This window comes from Peromyscus leucopus, chromosome 5 (assembly GCF_004664715.2).
Source record: "Peromyscus leucopus breed LL Stock chromosome 5, UCI_PerLeu_2.1, whole genome shotgun sequence".
In the NCBI taxonomy this organism is placed as follows: Eukaryota; Metazoa; Chordata; class Mammalia; order Rodentia; family Cricetidae; genus Peromyscus; species Peromyscus leucopus.
The window spans coordinates 20,878,637-20,905,409 of NC_051067.1; the positions used below are offsets into that span (position 1 = coordinate 20,878,637).

The 26,773-nt window shown below is 45.0% G+C and overlaps 1 protein-coding gene across 13 annotated transcripts in view; it reads right to left on the minus strand.

Moving 5' to 3' along the window:
- Phactr1 (phosphatase and actin regulator 1) overlaps positions 1–26,773 on the minus strand; it is a 482,351-nt gene that overhangs the window by 22,584 nt on the left and 432,994 nt on the right. For all 13 annotated transcript variants that reach the window (XM_028867741.2, XM_028867747.2, XM_028867750.2 and 10 more), the window contains one exon: positions 26,357–26,513. In XM_028867741.2, coding sequence (XP_028723574.1) covers positions 26,357–26,513 — 157 coding nt within the window. The remainder of the gene's footprint in view (positions 1–26,356; positions 26,514–26,773) is intronic.

Genomic DNA, 26,773 nt, shown 5'->3' on the forward strand with positions numbered 1-26,773 from the left:
TAGACTTTGATTTATTTCTATTTTGTTCCTTATGGTGTTTTTCTTTTTTCTAATCATGTCTTCAGCTAAAGGTCATCTTGATTTTTTTTTTTGTTTTCTTTTAACTTGTTCTTCCTCTATAATCTTGTGATTCACACATCATAAGTTGTTCTCATTGTTTCATGGTATGTTACAGGAACCGTCTGACCATAAGCCCATAAACTGTCTGACATAAATGTACCTTTCCCATGATCATAAAAACGACTGCAAAATCCCACTTTTGTAATCACTTGCTTGCTTGCTATAAAGAGGTTTATTGTACATAGTTTTACTATATTAAGGTTAAAAACTTCCTTTTTAATTAGACAAAAAGGAGGAAATGCTGTGGAATAATCCTTTTCTATACTATGAATATTTATTACTCTAATTGGTTAATAAAAAGTTGACAGGCCAGTAGCTGGGCAGAAGTTAGGCAGAAAAGCCAAACTGAGAATGATGGGAAGAAGGAGGGTGGAGTTAGGGAGATGCTAGCTAGCTGCTGAGCAAGCAGGATGTATAGAAAATGAGGTAACAAGCCATGAGCCATTTGACAAAGCATACATAGAAATATGGGTTAATTTAAATATAAGAGTTAGGGGTTGGAGAGATGGCTCAGTGGTTAAGAGCACTGGCTGCCCTTCCAGAGGTCTATAGTTCAATTCCCAGCAACCACATGGTGGCTCACAACCATTTGTAATAAGATCTGGTGCCCTCTTCTGGCCTGCAGGCATACATGCAGGCAGAACACTGTATACAGAATAAATAAATAAATAAATAAATAAATAAATAAATAAAAATGTAAGATTTAGCTAGTAACAAGCTTGAGCTATCGACTGAGCATTTACAATTTATATTCAGCCTCTGAGTCAGTTATTTGGGACTAGGTGGTTAGGACAGGAAATGTCTGCTTACAGAGGTTTTCTTGTTTTTAGTCTGGACTGCTTCATTCTCCTACCAAGGTAGACTACAAGTTTGGCTGGCCATAAATAAAATTTTTTTTTTTACCTTGCAACATCTCAGTGTTAGCTACTGGCTTTTGATACAACATTTTCAGTTAAGTGGAAAGAAGAAATGCAAAGGAAGCCAAGGAAGACTGCAGAGGCAAGGCCCTCCCTCTTAAGATAGAATTAACAGCAATTTCTAATGCTGCTACTATAATAAAATACCAGAGGTTGGGTATTTTATTAATGAAAAGAAGTTTACTTAGCTCACAGTTTTGGAGGCTGAAAGCACAGTTCACATGATTCCATAGGAATGGTGGACAATGCATGTGGACAAGACCACATGCAGAATCAGGACGCTAGAGAAATTTAAAGACCAGAAGTGCTCTTTTTGAAAGAACTCAGTCCTTTGGGACCAATTAAGGTCCCAGGAGAGCTTAAGTTCCTTAGCCTGGGTCCTAATGACATAATCATCTTCCACTAAGCTTCAGCTCTTAAAACTCCCACTACCACCCAACATGGCCACATTGGGCTTCTAGCAGGTGGATCAACCTTTTGCGGACAGAGTTGAGTCATATCTAACTCACAGCAATGGGAGCCTGAGCAAATGGAGATGCACAGTGGGGTCAGGGTGAAGAGCTAAATTCCCTCCCCTTCCTCCATGGGGGCTGAGGCATTTCTACCAGGGCTTGGTCAACACTAACTCCCTAGTCCCTAAGAGAGTATGGCAAACATAATTTACTCACTTAATAACTATTTAACACAGATCTGTCCATCCTGATACTGCCACACAACCCTTGATTTTATGCACCATGCCTGACTTTGTACTTGACAGCTCACCCAGGGAATAATTCACCTCCACCCTCTCTGGATAAACTGCTCTCCAAATAGACTTATATCCTCTCCCCAGGGAACTACCCACACAGGACCCAGAAACGCTTCCCTGAACTTCATCTGTAATGGCCACTTTGTTTACTGTTGTTCTGACTTGGATCTCAGGCTGTGTAAATTATACAGATGTGTATTTAGCTCACAGTTCTGTGGTATCATATCAGCAGGATCTGTTCAGCCTATGGTTATGGCCTTCCTGCTGGATCCTGGCATATATACAGGGCATCACGTTGCCACACAGAGCAATCTGCTAACTTTAGTCTTTCTCTTCCTATGAGGCCACTTATACCCTCATGGGAACCCCACTCTTGCGGTCTCATCTAATCTTGATTACTGCCAAAGGCGCCATCTCTAAATGCCTCTAACATATTAAGTTTTGGAGGGGATGAACACCCGAATGGAAACAATAGCTGGCCAAACACCTTCCATCTCTCTTTTGATCTCACCACCGTGGGAAAGCAGCCCACCAGCATCTCTCCTGGTTGTGCTATAGCAGCTCCACTCTTCCTCGGCCCAAATCTAATGGTTCTCCTGAGGAAGGAGATCTGATCACTCCATTCCCTGGCTGAGGGCTATGCCTACTTCCCCAGTGTCCACAGGACAGTGTCAGAATGAGGTTCTCTACGATCTTTATGATCTGGCCACTGGCCAAAAATCCCCCCTTCCCATCCTCATGTATAACTACCCTCTCGGCTCTTTTCAGAACTCCCTTGCTTACAGCAACAGCCTTCTTTCCTTTTCTCCTTGCCTATGTAATTAACAGTGATCCCTGAAGCAAACCTTAAGGGGTACCACATGCTCACTCTGCTTCTGGCTAAGATGTCTCTATCATGTCCTGCACTTGCTACTTGCTATTACTTCCCATTATTGCCTGTCTTGTCCTCTGGTCCCCAGAGTCTAATCTTTGTGGGCGATGGGCTGTATGTGTGTTATTCACCTCCGTGGCTGGCTTCCTAGGCACAGGAGATGAGCTGCTCCACAGGGGTGCCCCTGCCTAGCAGAGCCCTGTGCTTACAGCTTGATGCTTTGTGGCCACTTGGAACTTAAGATACACATGTACACACACACGTGTACATACCCACTCTTACATTTGGTGCAGTGGATCAAATCCAGGGCCTTGTGGATGTTAATCATATGCTATAATACTGAGCTACCCCTCTAGTTCCTAATTGTTTTATTTATATATTTTTATTTATTTTTTATGAGTATGAGTGTTTTGTCTGGAAGTGTGTGATCCATGTGCTTATGGTGTCCATGGAGGCCAGAAGAGGGCATCAGAACCTCCATATTGGAGTTAATAGGAACCGATGAGCCATCATGGGGGTGCTGGGAACCAAACCAGGTTCTTCTACAAGAGCAGCCAGTGCTCTTCACTGCTGAGCCAGCACTTTAGCCCTCCAGCCCCTCATTTTAAAATAAGGAACTTCTCATTTATTCAGGCATCTGTGCAGCTCAAGTCCACAACTAGAGACACTTAGGAGTTACCTGAAGGGATGCTGCTCCATGACCATCTCACATCTTAACTTTCTCTATTTTCTAGTGCTCTTCTTTAGAAGGGAAACAGAACAAAACCACCACCACCGAAGCTGTCCTAGGCCCCTCTTCTGGCACCCACTGCCTGCCCGCGCCTGGCTGCCAGAGGCCTCCTGAAAAGGTGGTCCGGGTTGGTACCGCCACAACCCATCCACGGCTCAGCTTCATTCCAAACCCCTCTACCATGCTGGTTCTCAGTTGGAGTGATTTTATCTCCTAGGGCACATTTTTGAAGTTATTTCTGGTTGCCATGATTGGCAGCTGCTCTTGGTATCCAGTAGGAGGACAGACTGATGCTGAATACCTCACAATGCAGGTAAGCCCACCCACAAAGTATCCAGTCCAAAGCATGGCAGTACCAGTGCTGAGAAACCCTGTTCTGTTGCAGATCTTCTTGTTGCAGGGGTCTTGAAAATGTGGCAACAGCAAAGGTTTCTGAACATGTGATGAGCAGAAACAGATTGAAAATCAGATATGTAGCTGTGTGGTGGTGGCACACACCTTTAATTCCAGTACTCAGGAAGTAAAGGCAAGTGGACTTCTGAGTTTGAGGTCAGCCTGGTTCAGGATGGGCAGGGCTACACAGAGAAAACTTGTCTTAAAAGAGGAAAATAAGCCGGGCGGTGGTGGTGCACGCCTTTAATCCCAGCACTCGGGAGGCAGAGTCAGGCGGATCGCTGTGAGTTCGAGGCCAGCCTGGGCTACCAAGTGAGCTCCAGGAAAGGCGCAAAACTACGCAGAGAAACCCTGTCTCGAAAAAACCAAAAAAAAAAAAAAAACCAAAAAAAAAAAAAAAAAAAAAAGAGGAAAATAAAAAGAAAGAAAAAGAAAAAGAAAAGGAAAGGAAAGGAAAATTAAATGTGTAATGATCATGAGGTATCTCTGGCAGTGTTCACACTGTGGATCCTATATCATCATTGCAGCCTTGCCTCTGAACACACAACACACACACATTACACTGTGTACCTTGCTGCACCTCTCAATATTAACAAACATTGCCCGAAACACTTTAGCTTAGAATCAGGACTATAGCATGCTGTGAGTTGCAGTATCGTTTTGTAATACTTATGAAGTTTTCTGCTCTTACAGAAACATAGTGTTTCCTTGCAGACAATAAAACTTTCAATATTTCTCATCATCATTCTTTAGCATGTAAATATCAAATCATCGTATCTCTGGATTCTATTGTGTCAGATAGACAAGCACGCCCATCTCATTAGCATGCAAGTTTGCTTCTTTTTAAACAAATGGTAAATTATATGCCCACTGAAGGATTGTTTTGAAATACAGTTCCTTATGATTATCAATAAATGATTTGTATACTAATTTCATATCCCAATATACCTGGGGTTGCATACAAATTTCTTGGGTAGAAAGGAGTCAGGAGGGAAAGTCCTTGATGGATGCTACTCGATTGAATCAGCTCTTAGTAAGGTCATTGATGACTTCATTGCCTCATTCTGTGGACTCACGCTACCTTTCTCTGTCACACCTCTGACCAAGGTTCCTGTGAAGCTACTTTTCTTCCCCTGGCTTCCAGAAGACTCCTGCCTTCCTCTTCCAACTCCTAATTCCTGCTCTTCCCCAGGTCACATGCATGACGGCACCTTCTCCTTCAGGGGCAGAACTGTGCACACCTGTGAGCTGCTTGGGTTTCCTACTCATCAGGGGCAGAGCCCGGATAAGCAGCTGTTCCTCCCTAAGCCTTGATCTACCCATCTCTCTGAGATGCAGCACAGCATTCCCTCAGTGCCAATCTTGCTCAAACTTCTGCAAATTTGGTGCTGAGAATGGGCAGGGGGGAGAGAGAGGGAGGGCGAGAGCTAGAGTGTGGTCTTCCTCTGCTAACAGCTTTCCATGGGCTGATATTGCACTAAAGACAGAAGCAAACTCATTCCAACTACGCCCAGCAACCCCAGGATACCATGGCCCTAGTGCCCCATCTGTCTTTCCTTCCTAGTCCACTGTGAGATAACCTGGTCACACATCCAAGGATTTGGAGACCTGAGATATCTCTGACCCACCAAGCAGGACAAAAAGTTCCTCTGTTGTGCCACTGGTTTTAAAGATGACCTTACCCTTCCTGCCAACAGTTTATGGGAGGGCCTTGCACAGTGAGCTCCTCAAGGATGCAGACGACATCTTCTTCATGTGCTCACAGCTCAGGTCCGTGGCATACATAGGGGCTCAGCAGAATTTTGAAGATGGTAGAAACCATTACTATCTAAGCTCTGGGGTTGTGCTTAGAGGGATGAACATGAACTCTGGGTTTGTGTGGGAGCTCTTCTTGGTGCAAAAGGGTTATTCTGAAGAGGCCCATTACCTTTGCCTTTTCTCTCAGTGAACGAGGCGAACATCTAATTTTATTTATCATCAGTATTACTAGTGTATGTGTGATATGTGTGTATGAGTGCACGGGTATGCCGTGGCACACGAGGACAGGTTAGAGGACAGCTATGAGGACTTGGCTCTCTCCTTGCATCTGGGCTCCAGGGATGGCAGTCAGCTTGCCCGGCTTGCACAGCAGGTGCTTTTCACACTGGACCACCTCCCCGGCTTAGTGCAGTAATTCTTCCTACCACCGCTCCACACACCCAATTCTATCATTTTCAGTTTACTCCTGCAAGTCATTCTCTCAAGCTATGAACAACTAGCCTGGCTACCAGTGAGAGGGAGGGCAGAGTGGAGATGGACAGGTACCATGCTTCCTCACCTGCTCCCACCACTCACCACCGTCAGCTGGGACACAGGCCAGTCAGTTACGCCCTTGACTATACCCTCCACATCCAGGTGTCTACCCGAGGCAGGGGGCATAGCGACATGGAGGCTGCCTGCTGTGTAGGATATTGGGAGGACCAAAAGAGAATGGCATATGAAAGACTCTTTTAACAAACAAGAATAAAGCACCAAGTATTTTTGGTAACTAGGAAAAGGCCCCTCGCTTGAAGAGAATAAATAGGTTACAGTTAAGAGAGTATTTTGGGCTTTCTGATTTGGGAGCCATGACCCCAGTGTGAGGTCCTATATTGTACTCCAAGATAATAACCAGGAGAAACACTGTAGTAATGCCAATGGTGTTGAGTGGAAATTCGTTCTGGAATAACGATAGAGCTGTGTATGTTACTGGGCATTAAAACCATGGAAAATAAAACAGAACAGCAAGGAAGCTTGACAGCCTTTTCTGCAAGAAAATCTTGTAGAAGATTTAAAAATCTTCTCAGGTAATTCAGACTTGTGCTGCTCAAAGTGTGGACCTGGGGCTGGCAGCATCAGCCCCCCTTGGGAATTCATTTAAGCAAGGCTGTTCTTTGGTTTTGTTTTGTTTTTGAGACAGGATCTCTCCATGTAGCCCTGGCTGTCCTGGAACTTGCTGTGTAGACCAGGGTAACCTTGGACTTGCAGAGATTCACCTACCTCTGCCTCCTGAATGCTGGGATTAAATACATGCACCACCATACCTGGTGTAACAAAGCTGTTGTTAACACAGTCAGTTAAGATGAAGGCCAAGGGTAGAAGGCAGGCACAAATGTTTATCTTTCTGTCTGTGTGTGGTGTTAGGGATATAGCCCATGGCCTGTGCATGCTGAGCACACATGCTCCCACCGAGCTGCATTGCAGTCCATCAGATGCACAATGTGCTGGTTAGGGCTTTATTTATTTATTTTTTTTGTCAACTTGACATTTGGAAGAGGGATTCTTGGCTGAGAGACTGCCTCCATCTGATTGCCTGTAGGCAAATCTGTGAGGTATTCCTTTTGTTTTTTTCTTGATTAATGATTGATGTAGAAGGGTCCATCCCCCTGTGGGTGGTATCATCCTTGGACAAGTGGTTCTGGGTAGTATAAGAAAGAAGGCTGAGCAAGCCATGATGAGCAAGTCAGTAAGCAGCATTCCTCCACAGTCTCTGCATAAATTCTTGCCCCCAGGTTCCTGTTTCAATTCCTGCCTTGACTACCCTGCCTGGACTGTAAGCTGTAAGATGAAATGAACCCTTTCTTCTCCAAGTTGCTTTTGGTCAGGGCGTTTATCACAGGAATAAAAAGCAGGCTAGGGAAGATAGTCTTTAAAAATCTTCTCAGGTAATTCAGACATGTGCTGCTCAAAGTGTGGACCTGGGGCTGGCAGCATCAGCCCCCCTTGGGAATTCTTAGCCTCACATGTATTACATCACCCCTGGTTTCAACAAGTTTTTTAGAGGATCCACACACACTATGGTTAGAGAGCATTGGCCCTCTATGTATAAAGCATGGGAGGCTCCACTGGTAGGTAAGTGCAGAAGAGGCCAGCAGTTTAGAGAGCACCTGGAGATTTGGAGCTGGCTTGTGTCTCCTGACAGAGGCTGAGTCATCAGCTCTAACGTGATGAGTCAGGGTCTGAGCAATTAGCAAGGGAAGGGATGGGTCAAAGTGGTAGCCAATAAGTGGAGAAAGGAGATGTGTTTTTTATCCCAGAGAGTCTAGAAGTTTCTGAAGGGGGCTAGGAAGCCATAATTTGGGCCAATATGTCAATCATTTTAAATAATTTTACTATCTAGCATTTTAACTTTATTCAAAAAGTTATTTTAAAAGCTATGTCTGCTGATTGCTCTCTGGTGGAGCTATTGGGTGGGTGGGCATTAAGATGATGACCATGTGAAGTGACAGATGTTGTCTTAGGGTTTCTATTACTGTGAAGAGACGCCATGACTATGGCAATTCATAAAGGAAAACATTCTATTGGGTGGCTTACAGTTCAGAGGCTCAGTCCATTATCATCATGGTAGGACATGGTGGTGTGAAGGCAGACATAGTGCTGGAGAAGGAGCTGAGAATTCTACATCTTTGATCTTCAGGCAACAGGAAGTGAACTGAGGCACTGGGCATGGCTTGAGCATATATGAGACCTCAAAGCCACTCCCACAGTGACACTTCCTCCAACAAAGCCACACTTCCTAATAGTGCTACTCCCCGTGAGCTTATGGGGGCCAAGTACATTCAAACTACCACAGATGTGTTAGCCTCCTGACTTTGGGGATGTAGGTAGGTCTCTTCCAGTCTAGAACTTACTTTCTCTCTCAATCTGTGTGAGCATCCCCCACACGCTCATAACCTCATCATATGGAAACAGATGAGCAGACCATTGCTTTCTTGGTACTGACAGAAGATAAAAGTAACCAGAATGCACATGCTTCTCAATGAAAAAGAAGGTCCTCTCACTTGTCAAACCCAAGTGTCTGAGGAAGGCTGCCTGGAGCTGTGTTGGGAAAGATCCTGAGGCCTATCCACACCTTGCCATTGGTCTTCTTGCAAACAAACCCCTAGTTCTGAAAGGAAGTGACCCATCTATTCCTGCTGAAACCTTGAGTGATGGAGAAAGCACCATGGAGATCCTCCTTTCTGATGAAGGTGCTTGCACTTGAGACACTGAGAACACCACATGAGAGAGGAGACAATGGCCTGCCTCCATGATCAAAGAGCAACACCCTGTCACATTGATTGACACATGACAGAGAAGGGTACATGAATTGGGTTACGTTTATATGATCTCTCCTTAGAGGTAGAGCTTAAACAAGGCATCCCATTCCGACTATGAGGATTAGGCAGAGAAATATGTAAACCATATAGAATTCCCCATGCCACACAAATATACTACCTCTGATCTTTTCAAATTGTCCCAGTTGTTTCCAGGAGTTCCTGGCTGGGTTCTAACATGTGTCTCAAAGCAAATCCTGCCTCTATCAGATGGCACTGGCCATTTCCCTCCTCTTCTGTCTTCAGGAAAGTCTCCCTAGTTATTGCTAATATCCAAAGAAAGGAAATAGATGCCCATGGTAAGGGGACCAACCTCCCTGAGGAAAGATCTCTTATGGACTCAGGATATGCCCTGCAAACCTGACCACAACTGTCTCCATTGAGCCAAAGACCTGACTTTAGCGGGAATGTTTGCTAAGCATGCATATGCAGGTGTCCCTCTCTTAACTGGAGGCTTACTTAGGTGTCCTGGAAGCTGTTATTCTTACTTCTTATGGTGCTTTTGCAGAGCACCAGGACAAGAGCAAAGTGATCAGACAAGACAAAGCTCGGAGGTTCATACTGAGAGTGGCTGTGACAGGTAATGTCATGGTTAGGTTGGTACGTATGGCTTAGATGATTAAAACATCCTAATCATTACTGTGCTTTCAAAGCTGAAGCAGGAGAACTGTTGACTCCGAGGCCAGCCTGGGCTATGTAGTAAGGCCTTGTCTCCCCAAACGGAAAGCAATGAAACAAAAGTCCACCAACATCTCTCTCCCAAATTAATTAGCTAATTCATAAAAGGTAATGGTCTGCACCTCCCAGCAGCCCTGCCTTCTTAGGCCTCCGCAAATGACATAAACAACTGTGATCATTCTCCAAAGGCCAAGAAAGGTAAAGAGTTAGAAACAGGCCCCAAGTGCTGTGGGATGGTCTATATGTCAAATTGCTCTGATTGGTCAATAAATAAAACACTGATTGGCCAGTGGCCAGGCAGGAAGTAGGTGGGACAAGGAGAGAGGAGAATTCTGGGAAGCGGAAGGCTGAGGCGGAGAGACACTGCCAGCCGCAGCCATGACCAGCAGCATGTGAAGACGCCGGTAAGCCACCAGCCACGTGGCAAGGTATAGATTTATGGAAATGGATTAATTTAAGCTGTAAGAACAGTTAGCAAGAAGCCTGCCACGGCCATACAGTTTGTATGCAATATAAGTCTCTGTGTTTACTTGGTCGGTCTGAGCGGCTGTGGGACTGGCGGGTGACAAAGATTCGTCCTGACTGTGGGCAAGGCAGGAAAACTCTAGCTACACCCAAGTTGTCTCAAGTTCCTTCTAGGAGGTGCAGAATATGAAAGCAGCTCATGTTCATTTAATGGTACTCATCCAAAAAGACAAACATTCCTCTCAGGGCTTTCAGCACTTCCCAAGAAGAAGCCCCAGAGACGAGGGCAAGGCAGAGCTGGAAGGTGGGAAGCGAAGGTCTCTGCCTCTTCTCTACTCATTCAATGAGACTGTTAATACTTTCCTATGGCTGCCTTCAGGGATTCTTCTGAGCTCACATTTCTAGAGAAAGCAACAACTCAAGTTCAGATGGTCCTGTGCTCAGATGGTCCTGTGCTGTTTAGAAACCTGGGACCCAAACCACATAAACACCAAAGGGTCTCAGGTGCTCAAGTGGTGGGGTTTTGAGGCAGGCAATCCAAGACACAGTTTAGTAACCTGGGACTCTATTTGGTTTTGGTTGCATACACTACCCCTCTTGTACTAATGCACTCGACAGGCCAGCTCCTTTACCTTTATGTACCATGCACATGACCTCTCTTTAAACAGTGCAGCAAGCTACGTGCACGCCCCTCTCTGTACGATATTTTAAGTTGCCTTCTTCCAATCAAGTCAAATTCAGACAGTTTCTATTTAAATGTATTCTGAATGTATCTGGCAGGAAGACTAGAAGGACCCATCCATTCTGAACCAGTTTTGGTATATGTTCAGTAAGTCATATTGTGTCCTTCAAATGAACTTTTATTGGAGAATCATCTATTTACCATTTTATGCTTATGTATAATTGAACATGTGGATGATTAAAATCAGATGCATTATGGGAAGACTATGTGTGGTAGGAAAATGAATATATGACCTAATCTATGAATCAAAATGGAGAGCCACTCAAACTATACCCCTTAGTAACAAGCCCCTCTTTAGACCCCTAAGAAGAGAACCCAGGCTGTGACCTGGGGCCCTTGAGTGCCCTCACTCATGTGGCTGCTGTCAATCTTGACAGGGCATCTTTTCTACTCTGTAAAACTGTTTTGGCAGCCTTGCCACATTTGCACATCTGTGTGAGCCCTTGTCTTCATTCTTTGGGTAAGGGGCCCAGAACTGGAAACACCCAGTACAGCCCCCGGTCATGATTTTGCTGTTTCCTAGAATGCAGCATTACAACTTCATTACTCTCCTCTCTCCTGATTCTTGAATCCACAATTTTAAGCTTTCATTTTCAATGAAACAATAACCTCACTGCTCCAAAGGCCAAAGCAAACACAGTTATTAACCTCTAACTGCATTTCTGTAGCCTGATGCTCTTTCAGAAAACACATTACATATATATTTTATTTGACAAAAGACTCCCTTTTCCAATTTTTTTTGGGGGGGACATGGAATCATTCAGGAATGTCTAGCCAATCTGAATTTGCATTCTGGGTCCTTTGAAAGTCTATTTCTTAGCCAAGCATGGTGGTACATGCTTATGATCTAGCACTTGGGAGCCCGAGGTAAAGAAATTAAGAGTTTAAGGCCTGCCTGGGCTACATAGTGAGACCTTGTTTCAAAACCAAACCAAACCAAACCAAACCAAACCAAACCAAACCAAACCAAACCAGCTTTCTTAATTCTAGGAAGCTCAGGGTAGATAGAGTGTTGATGATGGGACTGGCCTATTTACTCACAACTGGAAAGGACCTGATCACATGGGAAAAGGAAAGAGGGAAATAGAAAAAGGAAGCTGGATGTGGTGGTGCATGCCTGTAATTCCAACACTCTGGAGGTGGAGGCAGGAGGATCAGGACTTCAAGGTCATCCTTGACTACATAGGGAGTTTGAGGCTAGCCTGGCCTACAAGGGATCCTGTCTTTAAACCAAACCAAAACAAAAAGGAAACATGAAGAGTGTTTTGGAAGCTTTCAGATAGACTTCATTCATAAAGAAAATGTCAGTGACATGCCCGAAGATACTTTTACAAACCCATTACTTTGTCAGCTAACTTTAAAATGAATGAAAATAAGAACAGGAAATGTTAATAATTTCTTTCGGTTTATCTAATGGACAGAGAGATTCCTTGAGAGTGGAGGTGACTGCTCTTCATGTTTCTGCCACAGGACTGTCAGCCTAGTAGACTCCCTTCCTGTCCCTTTCATTCCCTCATGCTGTGGTCACATTAAATATAACATACATGTCACATGTACCCTTACTCTCTCCCATGTGTACTTTAGCCCTTGAGGCCAGATGGAATGGCAGCCTGTAGGGAAAACTTGGGCAGATTCCATTAACAGCTCTGTGCCTGCGACTGTCACATCCCTCACAGGAAGCGCCAGCAATGCCAACTCCTGAGGTGTGACAAATACACACCACCTTCCCAGTGATGGTGTCACACTCCCCTCAATCAAGGCAACCATCTCCTCTTCTCAGGAGAATGATGACTGGGGACCCTGTGCCGACCTGATATGTCCTTAACAGAGGTCACTCAGAGGCTGAGGCAAGGTGGCAATCCGAATCGTATGCAGAGCAGACAGGAATGTATGACTGCTCCACCCTGAAGCCACCCTCCCCAGGTGGCCGTCATCCACAGGAGAGACTTGTGTGCTGAGTCAGAGTTTATGAGATCCAGAGCCAAAGGAGACTGTCCTCAGGGTCTAATTTACCTGGTTCAGACAGGTGTGTGTGTGTGTGTGTGTGTGTGTGTGTGTGTGTGTGTGCATACGTGCATGCTCTCCACAATCTGCATGGTTAAAACAATCCTTTTCCGTCATGCAGGAAACGCAGAAGTCTCTCTCTCTCTCTCTCTCTCTCTCTCTCTCTCTCTCTCTCTCTCTCTCTCTCTCTCTCTCTCGTCAGTTTTACGTGTATCCTCATTACTGCATATACTTGGAAACTGGCTACAGCTGTCCCTACCATCTCCAGATCCCTGTGGCACCCAGTTTCTGTAACGCTGGTCCAGAGGTTAAAGCTTTGAGGCCAGCTCCATCTTATTTAGGGAGCCATGATTTAGTACTGGAGTTTTACTCATTTGCCAGGTTGCCTTACTCTCTGTTTGTTCCTGTAGGACTTAGGCTCTACACCTAGCTAGAAATACAAGATGACGATCATCTACTGAGGACATCAGTTTTCAAACTTGGTCTGCGTGGCAAGGCTGGTCCCTATTCTTGTGAGGACCACATTTCTCTGCTAACCCAGATGCATCTTCTCCATCCATCTTCACGCTTGCACTTCTAAGCTAGCTGGTACCTTGCACTTCTAAGCTGGCTGGTACCTGGTTGTCCTTGAAGTAGCTTTTCTAATTACTCAGGCAATAAATTTAAAAAAAAACCCTGGACTTAATTTTCCCATAATTTCTGTGCTACATGATGTTTCACAGATAGATTTAAACTGGTAAGTTAAGATGAAAGGGGTAATTTTGATGAATAGAGAAAGGAACACAAAGAAAATCCACATGCATGTGGAGATAAATAGACTTTTTTCCTTTACTGTAGGTCTTTTAAGTGGATTCATTTCTTAAATGGATCCAGTATGAACACTGTGAGATCAAGGCGAGCTTCTCTCAATGTCTTCAGTCTACATCCCCAATGGTGTCGTCTCTCTCCTCCGCAAAGGATGCTTCAGGCTTTGTAGACCACACGGTCTCCAGTGCACCCATTCATTTGCCACTATGGTGTGAAAACCAACACAGACAAAATGGAGATGGAATGTGTGATTGTGTTCCAGTAAAGATTTGTTGACATAGGCAGTGGGGAGGAATGGATTTGGCATACAGGCTGTAATTCATGAGCTCCAGCGTCTAAGGCCTAGAAACTATCTCCTTGAAGTCTCAGCTATGGAGAGCAACCGCAAAAACCACGGCAGCCCACTTGATGCCAATCATTTTGGTTTCCCAATGCAAAGTGAGGTGAATGGTTGCTTAGTAATTATGGTGATAGTTTCTAAGCCTCATCAAAAAGGTGCCCCCTGCTGGGTCCTTCATAGTGGACTGGGAAGGCTGAGCATGGCCAGCGGGTGACAAGGACCAACAGTGGTTATGTGAGCCTTTCCCAATCCTACAGCCATGGGTGACAACATAGGATGGAAAGCTTGGTTTGCATCCTTCTCCTTCACCCCCACAAAGACAGCATCTGGAAGATACGATGCCTCTCACGTCCTGACTCTTCATGTTCTGCACACTGTTTCGATCACTGAGTACTTTTACACTCACACTCTGTATCATCTCCCAGTGTGATGTACAGCCTTTGGTTCCTTACTTGTCCATTGGCTCACAGGAAGATGAGCTACCTGGTGATTCCGCAGTTAGATGAGAGCTGTAGGGGTCTGGTTGCAGCTGCGAGCCCCTCCACTTGGGGCAGCTAAAGGATTGGCTTGTGATTGGTTGCCTGGTCTACTAACTGGCCTTCCAATGATGACGTAGCTCCTCTAGCTGTGTCCTTTGCCTTTGGACTTTGCTACTGACAGAATGAAGGTGATGATGAAACACACGGAAGTCGTCAGGTTTCCTTCTTATGTCAAGCTGGCTTCTCTAACAGTGCATTAGAAAACTGTATATAAATGAAAAACTTACTGTCCAGAAGTGTTTCACAGAGTCTTTCCAATAGCTCAGTTCTGGATAATTCACAAACCCAGTAACTACTCATGAAATGCATGATGCAAATTTACACTTTAGCTAATGTCTGAGGAAATCTAAAGCTTTACAAAAAGACTCATTTTTTTGTTTGTATGCATGAATGTGTGTGTGTGTGTGTGTGTGTGTGTGTGTGTGTGTGTGTGAATGTATCCAAGAATGCCAGTGCCCAAGGAGATCAGAAGAGAATGTCATTCCCAGGAGCTGGAGTTCCAGGTATGTGTGAGCTACCTGATGTGGGTGTGGAAACTGAACTCAGGTCCTCCAGAAATGCCCTAACCACTAAGCTGTCTCTCCAGCTTAGCTTTTTTATTATATAGTGTTTTGGTTTGTTTTGACTTCAGCAAGCAGGCTTACTGTATTTTGGCTCAGATGAAGTTATTATACACATTTGCAGTTCCCTTCTGGGGACTATCTGAGCACAGCCCAGCACACCGCTCCTGAACCGTGTGCTGTAGGATGAGAATCAGATCTCACAGGCAATGACCCCTGACGGGACTGTTGATTAAAGACTGTGAACTGAGAAAGCAAGCAGAGGCAGGGGGAGGGGGGCAGGAACAGGTGCATCTGGGGGGCCGCTGCCAGGTCGGGTTACTGCGATAGGGTGGGCTTTAGAACCAACCTGCCGTTAGGCAATGGCAGCACCAACTAACCTAAGCAATAGCACACTGACCACGCTTCCCAGGGAAGGGTGTGCTGGTGGCAGGCTCGCGCATTCAGTCAAATCGGGGGAGGATGGCGCCTCACAATGTCCCAGTGACACGTTTGAAGATGCAGTGGACTGTCTCGGCATCTTCTAAGAGGGAACTTGCTAACTTACAATATGAAGACAGGCAAAACAAGGAAGATTATAATAATAGACAAAAGAAGGGTAGAATTTGTGAGAGACAAACCTCTTTTCACTACACTGATTGCCTGTCAATGCCCACAATGTATCTGCCGGCCCAATTTCTTCCAAAGGAGCTAAAGAGCCTTTGCATTTTGAAAAAAAAAAAAAAAAACTATTGTTTTAATGATTCAATGGGCACAGATCATCAAATTTTCATGATCACATTTCCTAAAATAGAAGTGTGCTCACTTAGACTTCAAAGAATTTGCTTTGTAGACCCATGGGGAAAGCAATTTCTAATCATTTTTATCTTTGGGTGGCTTTCTATTTCATATATATATATATATATATATATATATATATATATATATATATAATTTCTAAACATTGCTATTTAGATTGGCGTACATACTTTCAAGGCTATTATGAAAATTCTGGCATTCTAAGAGGAATAAAATGAACATAATGAAGACAGATAAAATGAATTGCTCCCAATTAGCACTTGGTACGAGATTTAGGTCTTTTGCCAGGGAACAAATATGTACAGGGATACATGAGAAACAAGTGAGGTGCCAGACTTCAGTTGTACCCAGTTCCCCATTTAACCATTCAGGACTATGTGCGAGCTCTGTGGTTGGAACTGGGGAAAATCACTTCCCATTAAACTCAAAGCCGGATTTGGTGAGTGAGAGATAAAGGGCTCTGCACACCCTTCTGTGGAGACAGGAAATGACCTCCCTCCACTAAACCTCCAGGGAAGAATTCTGTTTGTTTTGGGGTTTTTGATACAAAGTCTCACTATGTAGCCCTGGCTGTCCTGGAACTTGCTATGTAGACTAGGCTGACCTCAAACTGACAGAAGTAGGCTTAAAGGCATGCACCACCCAGTGCATGGGTGGTCTGGCCAACAAAGAATTCTTTTTTTTTTCCCCCCTGAGATAGGGTTTCTCTGTGTATCCCTGGCTGTCCTGGATCTCACTCTGTAGACCAAGCAGGCCTCTGACTCACAGAGATCTGCCTGCCTCTGCCTCCCGAGTGCTGGGATTAAGAGCATGCACTGCTACCAGCAGCTAAAGAATTCTTTTTTTTTTTTTTTTTTTTTTTTGGTTTTTCGAGACAGGGTTTCTCTGTGTAGCTTTGCGCCTTTCCTGGAACTCACTTGGTAGCCCAGGCTGGCCTCGAACTCACAGAGATCTGCCTGACTCTGCCTCCCGAGTGCTGGGATTAAAGGCGTGCGCCACCAATGCCTGGCTAAGAATTCTTAACACATACAAATGACTAGGTTTTACTTATCCTTTAGGAGACGGAATCACCAGAACAGCCAAGTCAAATGAAGGTCCCAGCTGAAGAATCCTTTATTGGCCTTCTTGGTCTTTAAAGATATTACCGTGCCTTTCCCCCCCGCTGTCATGTTGGGAATTGAACCCAAGGCTTTGGGCATTCGATGCAACCACTCTATCAGTAAGCTGAACACTTGGCTCTTGCCTTCACAAGTACTTTTAAAATTTATTTTTATTTATATATCTCTGTGAGGGGATGTACACATGGCTGCAAGTGTCCGTAGAGGCCAGAGGCACCGACAGGTGGTTGTGAGCTGCTTAACACAGGTGCCAGGAATTGAACTCGGTCCTCTGCAAGAGCAGTAAGTTCTCTGAATCCCTGAGTGATCTGTCTGGCTCTTCCTTCATAACTATTAATGCCATACTCAGCTGAGATGACCCTCTAGCAATCTACTTGAGGTGGTGTTGTTCACTTACACATTTAATTTACATGTTTCAGCTAAGTGGGATCAGAGAGGGTAAATGTACCCTGAAAAATTACACCATGAAGAGTTTACGGAATTCTTTTTTCACAGGCCTTTTGATTACAAGAAATAGTTCCTTTTTCTTTCCTTTATTCCTTCATTCCTTCCTTTCCTTTTGAGACTGGATCTCACGTAGCTCAGGCTGCCCTCACACTTACTGTGTAGCTGAGGCTGGTCTTGAACTTCTGATCTTCTTGCTTCTACCTCCCAAGTGCAGGGATTATAGGTATATGCCACTACACTTGACTTGGACATATTTCTTAAAGATTTAATCTATAACTTTTAAGACATTCATTTTGTTTCCTGAAACCAACTTTTTTGGTTCTTTTTACATTGAAAAAAGCAATGTGATTTGTTGTGCATACTATCAAATAACTGGCTTGTTCTTCCAATGAGAAACAAATGCCCAAAACTGCCCATTTCTAGCAAGTTCTCAGGGAAGGTTGATATCACTGGCCCAAGGACCATGCTACATGGACCATGATGCTGGCTGGACATCTTGCACTACACAGGCACATGTGACTTAACTGAGCCCCACTGGCAGGGCTCTGGGGCTTCCTGTTTGTTAAGAACAGTGTGATTTGATCCACTATAAAGCTCAGTGAATGCCTGGGGGGAAACACACTCCTCTATTTTCTTTTTGCTCTGTCTCATTTCTCTTTCTTGAACTCCACCACCTGGCAGGATACCTACTAAGCCGTAGGTGCCTGGGAGAGAAATTGTAACTGCCAATTTTCCCTATCAGGTAAACCAGAAAACAGTGGACCTATGGATTGGGAAGTGCTTTTCTTCACCATGGGTGGTGTCTAAGATCCATTAGAACCCAGTTTCCTCACATATAAAGTGAGAGTTCTGGTGTCAGCTGTCTTGTAGGGCTGTGATGAGGAAGAGCAGAGGAGATACCGATTGGAGCACATCGGAGCAACAGCAAAGGTTTTCAAACACTACCTCTCCAGAACCCGAACCCCGAGAGTTGTCTCGGCATGTAGGATGACCCTACTTTGATTTAGCCAAGTAGTTAAAGGGTCAGAGACATCCCTGCCTGCTGTGCACTGAGATGGAGAATGAACAGAAAGATCACTGACCGACAAGAAAGAGCAACTCAACGACGCTTGGGAGAAAACAGACTTGAGACCTAACAGTGCACTGCAATGCGCTAGCCTTAGAAGATTCCCTTTAACCCAACTCCAGAGAAGCCTTGAAAAAGTGACCAGAAAAGCAGCCCAGGAGAGTCTACCAGTCCATTTGGTCTGCAGTCAAATACAGTTGTGTCCTTTACAACCTGTGCATCCCAAATTTGAAATGTGGCTGGAAAAACCAGCCAATAAAAAGTCATGAAATTGAAGAACAGAAGACCCACAACCTCCAGGGATAGCCCCTTTCTTCTGAAAAAACTCTTGCAATTTTCAAACACAGCTCCATCTGTTTTCACTGATCAGAGACAGCTCTTCTGCACTCCACACTTACTGCATCACTGAAAAATGCACAGGCTTCTGGGGCAGCTGTGGGGCACAGCTGCAGAGTGTGAGTGCTTGACAGAGATGTGGCTTTGTTCCCCAGCACCCTGGCTGTGGCTTGCAGATTGACTCCCCTCCGCCTGGGACATTGTCATAAGACACAGACACACTTGCAAACATGTGTGCACACATGCACATGTACATACAGGCAGTCAAGAGTCCATCCTACCAACAGTCACCAGATCGGGCTTTACCATGTGCCTCTCAGTAAGAAGCTGTGGGGAGAGGGAAAGAGAATGTGAGCATCCCTGCATGGCTTTGGGGGGTGTTTACCCACCATGGGTCCTGGGACAGGAGTCACCCAGCTCTCCATGCCAGAACCTTTATGTGCTGGCTGGTTTTTGTCAACTTGATACAAAGTAGAGTCATTAGGTAAGTCTTGACTAAGGAATGTCTCCATTAGACTAGCTTCTGGGCATATATTTTGGGGCATTTCCTTGATAAATGATTAATGTGGGAAGGACCTGGCCACTGTGGGCAGTGCCATTCCTGGGCAGATGGTCCTGGGTTGTATAAGAAAAAAGGCTGAGCAAGCCATGAGTAGCAGGCCAGGAAGCAGTGTTCCTCCATGGCCTCTTCATCAGCTCCTGCCTCCAGGTTCCTGCCTTGTGTTCTTATCCTGGCTTCCATGGACAGTGCACTGTTGTTTCTGGATGTGTAAGATGAAATGAACCTTTTCTTCCTCAAGTTAGCTTTGGTCAGTGTTTTATCACAGTGATAGAAAATAAAATAGACTATTCTACATGTGTGCCCACCCCCCTGCCCTCTCCCAAAGTGCCTTGCTCATACTTTTCTTTAAGGATACTTTTCTCACTTTTCATTGAACAATAACAAGAAACCAGTGGGCATGTGGGATGTGAGTATCCTTCAGGGCATGCCAGCTTTCCTGAGGAGCTCACACAGTAAGTTCAGGAAAGATGTGGATGATCTGAAATAAGTTTCCTTCCTCAAAGGATCACTGTGGTGTGTGTGTGTGTGTGTGTGTGTGTGTGTGTGTGTGTGTGTGTGTGTGTACTACATGTATGCAGTGTCTACAGAGGTTAGAAGAGGGCACTAGAGACCTTGGAACTAGAGTCATGGAAGGTTGTAAATTGCTATGTGGGTGCTGGGAACTGAATCCTGGTCCTCTACAAGAGTAGCCCATGCTCTTAACACTGAGCCATCTCTCCAGGCTTAGGTCCATGTAGTGTTCATGCCCATGCTGCACAGTAAAACACTGCACTCAAGTCAAGCTCATCCTGATGTGTTTCCCTCACGAAGCTTGGTGACTGGCCTCTCAGCTTCATAGGAGGTCTCAGAATCCATGGACAGTATCTACCCAGTACAACCCAGTCCCATCCAGGCCGTGTGAATCTAAAGACAGGCATACCAGTGCCCGTTCTCATTCCTCCCTTGCTCCTCAAAGCATGTCCTCTTTCGTGCCATCTCCACAGCCAAAATAACCATGACAAAGATGATGATGATGACGATGACAGTGATGAAGAGCATGAGCAAAGATGAATGATCGGGGTCCACAAGGAAACAACTGGAACACTTAGAGTCTATTGTCCTTCCTTCTTCCTCCCAAGTGGGATTTACAGCGATGTGTACCCAGGGACACTAAGTTTGTTCAAGCTAAATTGAATTCATAGAGCCTCGGATTGGTATTCCTATTTTTAGAAGGTGTTTCTGCCACAAAAGAAATGATCTAGCCTAGGGTGGTGCCAGCTCACACCTAGCACTCATCCTTAGGCCCCAGGCGACACGCTGTTTGCCACTTTGGAGGTAGGTGCTGGAGTGTAGGACTTGTAGCATCAATCTCACCAAACAATAAACATTAGGATGTTGCATGTAGAAGCTGGGACCGCTGTATTTTATTGCCTGGGCTACGAGCATAAAAAATGAGTTTCGATTTTCTCCCTTGAATAGTGCGTTATGACTTAAAGACACACAACCCTCAGTACATACAGTTTTATATGCTGCTTATTGGGATGATATGGCAGACTGTTTGGAGCATGAACTAGAGATCCAGGATGCATTTTAGATAGGATATTATTCGATCTTAAATAGAAGAGAACTGGGAGGCTTCACAGGGAAGATCAGACAACTGTTTTCCCACCTCCCATACTGGTTTGCCAGGCCCCTTTGCAAACACAAAGAAGGCAGCTTCTGAGGTCATGACAGCCAGCCATCATGACGTAGATAACAGAGAGAAATGGACTTTTAAAACAGGGAGCTACATCCAGCCCAGGCCTTGGTGCTTGGTGCTGGTTTCCATGGCTTCATTAGAGATTTAATCTGTCACCATTGGGAAGAGCTTTAACTCCAGCTCCTAATTCCTGATCTGGTGAGTGGTAAGGATCAGAGAGCAGCGAGGCTCTGTCAGCCGACGTCTTTATCTAAGCCACACACCTCCAGTTGGCACCTGTCACTGCTCTGAGACCCGTCTGACAAAATCCCTGAAGCAAATTAGAAACAATAGTTTCCAGGAATGTGGAAAGGCATTCTCAGGATCGCTTTTAACAAGAGAGTGCATCCAGGCCCATCTGCATCCTTCCCGTGTTAACTTTAAGTTGCTACAGATGCACACACGAACGTGCTCATGCCTGCACTCCTGATACAGGCTATTCCTGTGTAGTTACCTCATCAACAGGGGAGTTGCATTCAGAGGCTCATGGATACTCTGCAAATAGGACAGATTACAGCTGCCAGGTCCAAGATTGAAGCCAGGTGGTCCACGGCTGAGATGGGAGTCTTAGGCTAAGTTTAGTCTAAAGAAACATCACTTGGTATATAAATAGCCCTGGTTTAGATAAATGTCTGCCACTGGCCATTGCTAAAGATTTGGTCCCCGCTCTGGTGGTATTGTTGGAAATACTGAGAGGTAGTGGTGGATCTTAGTGGGAAGTTCTCAGGTCATTTAGGGTGTGCCTTTAAAGAGAATTATGGGACGACTCCTTTCTCTGTTCCATGGCTGCCATGAGGGGAGAAGCTTCGCTTTCCCATGGGCTTCCTGCCATGATGTCTTCCACAGTGTGCTGTTTCACCAGAGTCTAAGCTCCCGGGCCAACTGATCACAGTTTGAAAACCCTAAACTTTCGAGTCAAAATAAATCTTTTTTGTCATCTTATTACCTTAGGTATTTTTTTTTTATAGAGGTGGAAAACTGACTAAAACCTGAAATTTTTATTTTAATAGTTCACATTTTTTCTTTCAGAAGAGACAACAAAATGGTCTTTCATTTCAATACAACAGGAGGCTTCATCTCAATAGTGATGGCTCCTTCATGTAAGGGGCTTTTCATCCCACCCCAGCTCCCAAGTCTCCCTGCTAACCATCTTGTAACTGCCTGCTTCCCTTCTACACAATTATCTCTCTGTCCTCCCATGCACTTGAGGTCATGGTCCCTCTTCTAGAGCCATTTTATGCTTCCTAAGTATCCCTGAGACGAATTCTGTAGTCTACCAACTTTTATGTTGAAGCCTTAACCCTCAGAATCTTCCGGAATGGAGCCAGGGTCTTTTATAGAGGAACCTGATTTTGAACGAGGCTATTAGGATGGTGGGTTCTAGTCCAAGACAACTGCTATCCTTTTACAGGTGAAAGCACACCTAGGGAGAATGCCATGCGAAACGGAAGGCAGAGTTGCCTATAAAAACAAAGTCAAGGAACTGCCCCAAGTTTCCAGCACACCTGTGGATGTGGGGTTGGGGCTGGGAGGGATGAGACCACAGCCTGCAGAGGCACAGGTCTGCCTTACCATGCAGTCAGCCTGCAGAAGGAATCAGTCCAACATCTTACTCTCAGACTACCAGTCTCCAGAGCTGGGGACAATATGTTTCTATTGTGTAAAATACTCAACTGGTGACACCTTGTCACAGCATCTCCAGCAAACAAATGCTCCAGATGGCTGAAATTGAGCCAGCATCTTCCTTTGATCACGGGGAGGATCAACAGGCAAAGATCTCTAACATGGGCCATGTTCAGCATAGGGAAAGGATTCTGCAAGGAGAAAGTCCCTTTCCAAACTCAAACATCCCCCATTCCCAGCACTTCTAACACAGCTGTGTCCAGTCACAAGCCCAGCCTCTGTCTACTGTGGCTCCAGTGGCTGCTGAAAGACTTCTGGTCAACCACAATGGCAAAGAAGCTGAAAGTTGATCTCTGAATGGGCGGTAGTATTTTTAGTTGTCAAAAAATTACATTTATTGTGTGTGTGTGTGTGTGTGTGTGTGTGTGTGTGTGTGTGTGTGTGTGTGGTGTTGGGGGGCATGCCATGGTATGCAGGAAGAGATCAGAAGGCAATTTGTGGGAGACAGCTCTCCTTCAGCAATGTGGGTCCTTGAACTCAGGTCATCAAACTTGGCGACAATCACCTTCACATGCTGAGCCATGCCACCGCCTGGAGGAGGTATTTTAACAGAGAAAAGAGAGGCAGGCTGCTCTAACCCTCATCCACTGCCAAGCTGGACGTGGGGTAGAAACACCTGGGGCTACTGTGAGGCACCTTCTGCTTTCTTATTCTTCACAGGTTTTTCTCCCCATTGGATCCAAACGGCACAGACAACCATGGGCGAGGCTAAGTCTGTGGATCCTCTGTTGGCAAAGCTGGAATGCTGGCAGTCTCCCAAGGGGCTGGGGGCACAGGCTTTTTGTGGCTAAAATCAGTTCATGTTTCAGCGTTTTAGCTCCTTTGTTCCTGACAACCTCACTGGCATCTGTCCTGAACACAGTCACCTCACCAATCAACCAGCACCCCAAACTGGAAATAGAAGGGAAGAAATATGCTACCCCTTTCCCAGGAGGCCACTCTGACACGGCACTCTACCTATGAACTTTGAGAAGCATGCTCCATATCTCATTTTCTTAAATGGTAATGTTCTTGAAGTGTTATATTAGATTGGAAATAAAAAAAAATTGAGTCATGTGGATAGAACATCATGTTGGTGAGGAGATGAAGGAAAGCTGGTTCCTGAAGAAAAAAAGACAGCTAAGATTCCATAGTCAAGGTGACCCCTTCTCAGGGATCAAGTTCAAAGCTCCCTAGAAGACATCCAGAAAGACTGTACCACAGACTTTCACAGTGAGGCTGGTCTTGGTTGGAGTGAGGGAATATGCCGAGGTCTCTATATTTCTCTTGACTAGGGGCCACTAGGGAGAAAAGCATTGCTCATATGACTTGGATAAGGGAGCCATACATAGGCCAATGGACCTTAAGCATTCTCATCAATAAGAATCTCAGCATGTCCCCCACATGTGCCATGTATGTATGTATGTATGTATGTATAAATGTATGTATCTACCTACCTACCTGTCTATTTAGACAGGACCAAATATAGTCTTGGTTGGCTTTGAACTTGCTGTGTAGTCAAGGATGACACTTTGTACCTTCATTCCTCTATCTCCTAAGAGCTAGGATTCTAAGTGTGTGCCACCATGCATGGCTGTGTGCTATCCATTTATGGCTAATAAATGAACATGAACTACATCATGAGTGTGCCAAGCACATTATAGTGAGATATAAATAAAGAAATTAAAAAAGAAGGAAATAACAAAAGTAGAAGGTCTACTGCCTCTGTCCCACTCCCCAGGGGACAGACTGGTTCACTCCTGCACTTACTGCACTGTCCTGGAATCCCGAGTCTGTATACATAAGGAGCAGCAGCAATGCATACCCTCTCATCCATGTTCCCATCTCTGATTAGGGTACTCCAAATGTCTTCAGCCATGGCTGACTGAAGCAGTCATTTGTTATAAGGAGAATCTTGATTTCTTGACTGAGTTAGGAATGTCTGCTCCACAGCACCCACAAGGACAAAGCTAATGGAAGCTGCAGGGGTGACTTTCCTCAGCACTGTGACAAAATACCCTCCAGAAGCAACTAAGGGGAGGAAGGGTCTCATTGGCTCCCAGTTACAGGCAGGGAAACATGGCTGAGGTCATGACAGAGTGGCCCCCTCGAGGGACTCCTCCCATCTCAGTGGAGCAGGAAGCAGAGAACTGGAGCTGGAAGTCGGCTATGACCCTCAGCAACCCATTCCCTCCAGCTAGGCCCCACCCACTCTAAGGCTTCTGCAACCTTCTGAAACAGCACATCACCTGGAGGCCAAGTGTGCAAACACTCATGTCTGTAGGGGATACTTTACATTCAAACCCTAACCGGAAAATAATAGTCATGCTTTTAAGGTAGAAACCCTACTTCCATCCTGGAAGGTTCTGTAGAAATTGACCTCACTGGGCTTGGCTCATTGTCCCTTACTCCCACTCCAGGACTGTTCTTGGATTGTTGCACTTTTTTTTCTTACGCTATTAAAACCACCAGACTGAAATGTAGCTTGCTTTCTTGCTCATCCCGTGAGACCCACACCATGGCTGGTTTTCAGTAGCTCTCCTGGATTCCCAGCAGTGTTTATGTTTTGGAAAAGAAGAAGGGCTGGAAGAGGGAGAATTTCTTGGACAAAGGTTTGAACATAGAGAACTTTCTCAAACACAGACAGCCATGTCTCTTTGTTTCTTCCCCTTCTGAGTTTTATGGCCATGACTACCAGAGTATTATGGTGATGAGATATGGTTGTACATTCAGCATTAAGAGGCTGGGAACATTTTCTTCTTGGGAAGATGATGATACACACACACACACACACACACACGTAGTAAGAGCAAGCACACAAGAAAATGTATATATGTGTATTCTGATAGTTTTGTTCTCCGCTTTTGAATACTGTGTTATACAATTCCAAACCATATCAGTGTTGACTATTTCACACAGTCCTGTATCATTACAACAACACTCTCTGGAAGAAACCAAGCTAATTATGAGAAAGTAGCTATATATAGTAATATACAGTAATAGAAAAGTAACTAAGACCGTAACTGAAGTTTTCTAAGCCTGATGTCCCCAACTCTAAATTGAACATTAACATGCCTATCTTATAGGAAATTCAAAGAAAAATGATTTAATATATGTAATGTGAAATGCTTACAAGCATTCCCAAATAGCAAGTGTTCAATAAATGCTACCATTAACATAACCTTAGACTTGGATGACAAACCTACATGAGAGTTTAAGACATTACTACAACACAAAGCTATGCCTATGTCTTTAATAACCATATACACAACATTCATGAAGCTTCGCTGAGTAGCAAGGAGGCATCACTACCAAACACTTGACTTCATAACAGAGTGTGCTTGATTGTTTCCAGAGTTAGCCAAACCACAACTCCTTTACATACAGTCCTAACACTTCAGCCCTAACCCTTGAATCAAGTGAAATCCCCAAGATTCAGCTTAGTGAAGGGGAGGGACGACAAGCCACCGTAGGGACAAAATAAGATGCTATCGATTGGCTTTGTGTGCAGTACGTTGCTAAGAGACACCAAGAAGCAGGCTGGAGATGGAGGCCGTACACTTCTACTGTAGCCACAGAGCCTGCCCTGAGGTCAAAATAGGCAGAGGTGCTGCTCTCCTACCTGGTGAGCTTGGTGCCAATCTGCTGTCTGAGCTCCAGCCGCTCCTCATCAGTCTGTCTGGGGAGGATGTTCTTTTCTTCCAGCTCTCGCTTAGAGGGCCTGTTGCTGAGTTTGATGGCTAAGGAGTCCTTCCTGCAGACCTTCATGGCCAGAGAGCCTGGAGGAGGGAGAAGTTAGTCAATTAACAAAGACACCCATCTGCCTGGATGCCTATGAGGTCAACCATGGGTGTGCTAGGAAGCAAAAGGCAGGAAGATAGACACAAAGGGCTTAATACCCAAGAACATTAAAGTCCGAGTGCCTAGCACTATTGCCATGGTCAGGTTTTAGACACCACACAGGCTGTAGGACATACTGGGAGGGAAGGGGAGCCTGTGACTGGATCTCTCCCTCCAGAAATCCCCAGCATGCGGCAAC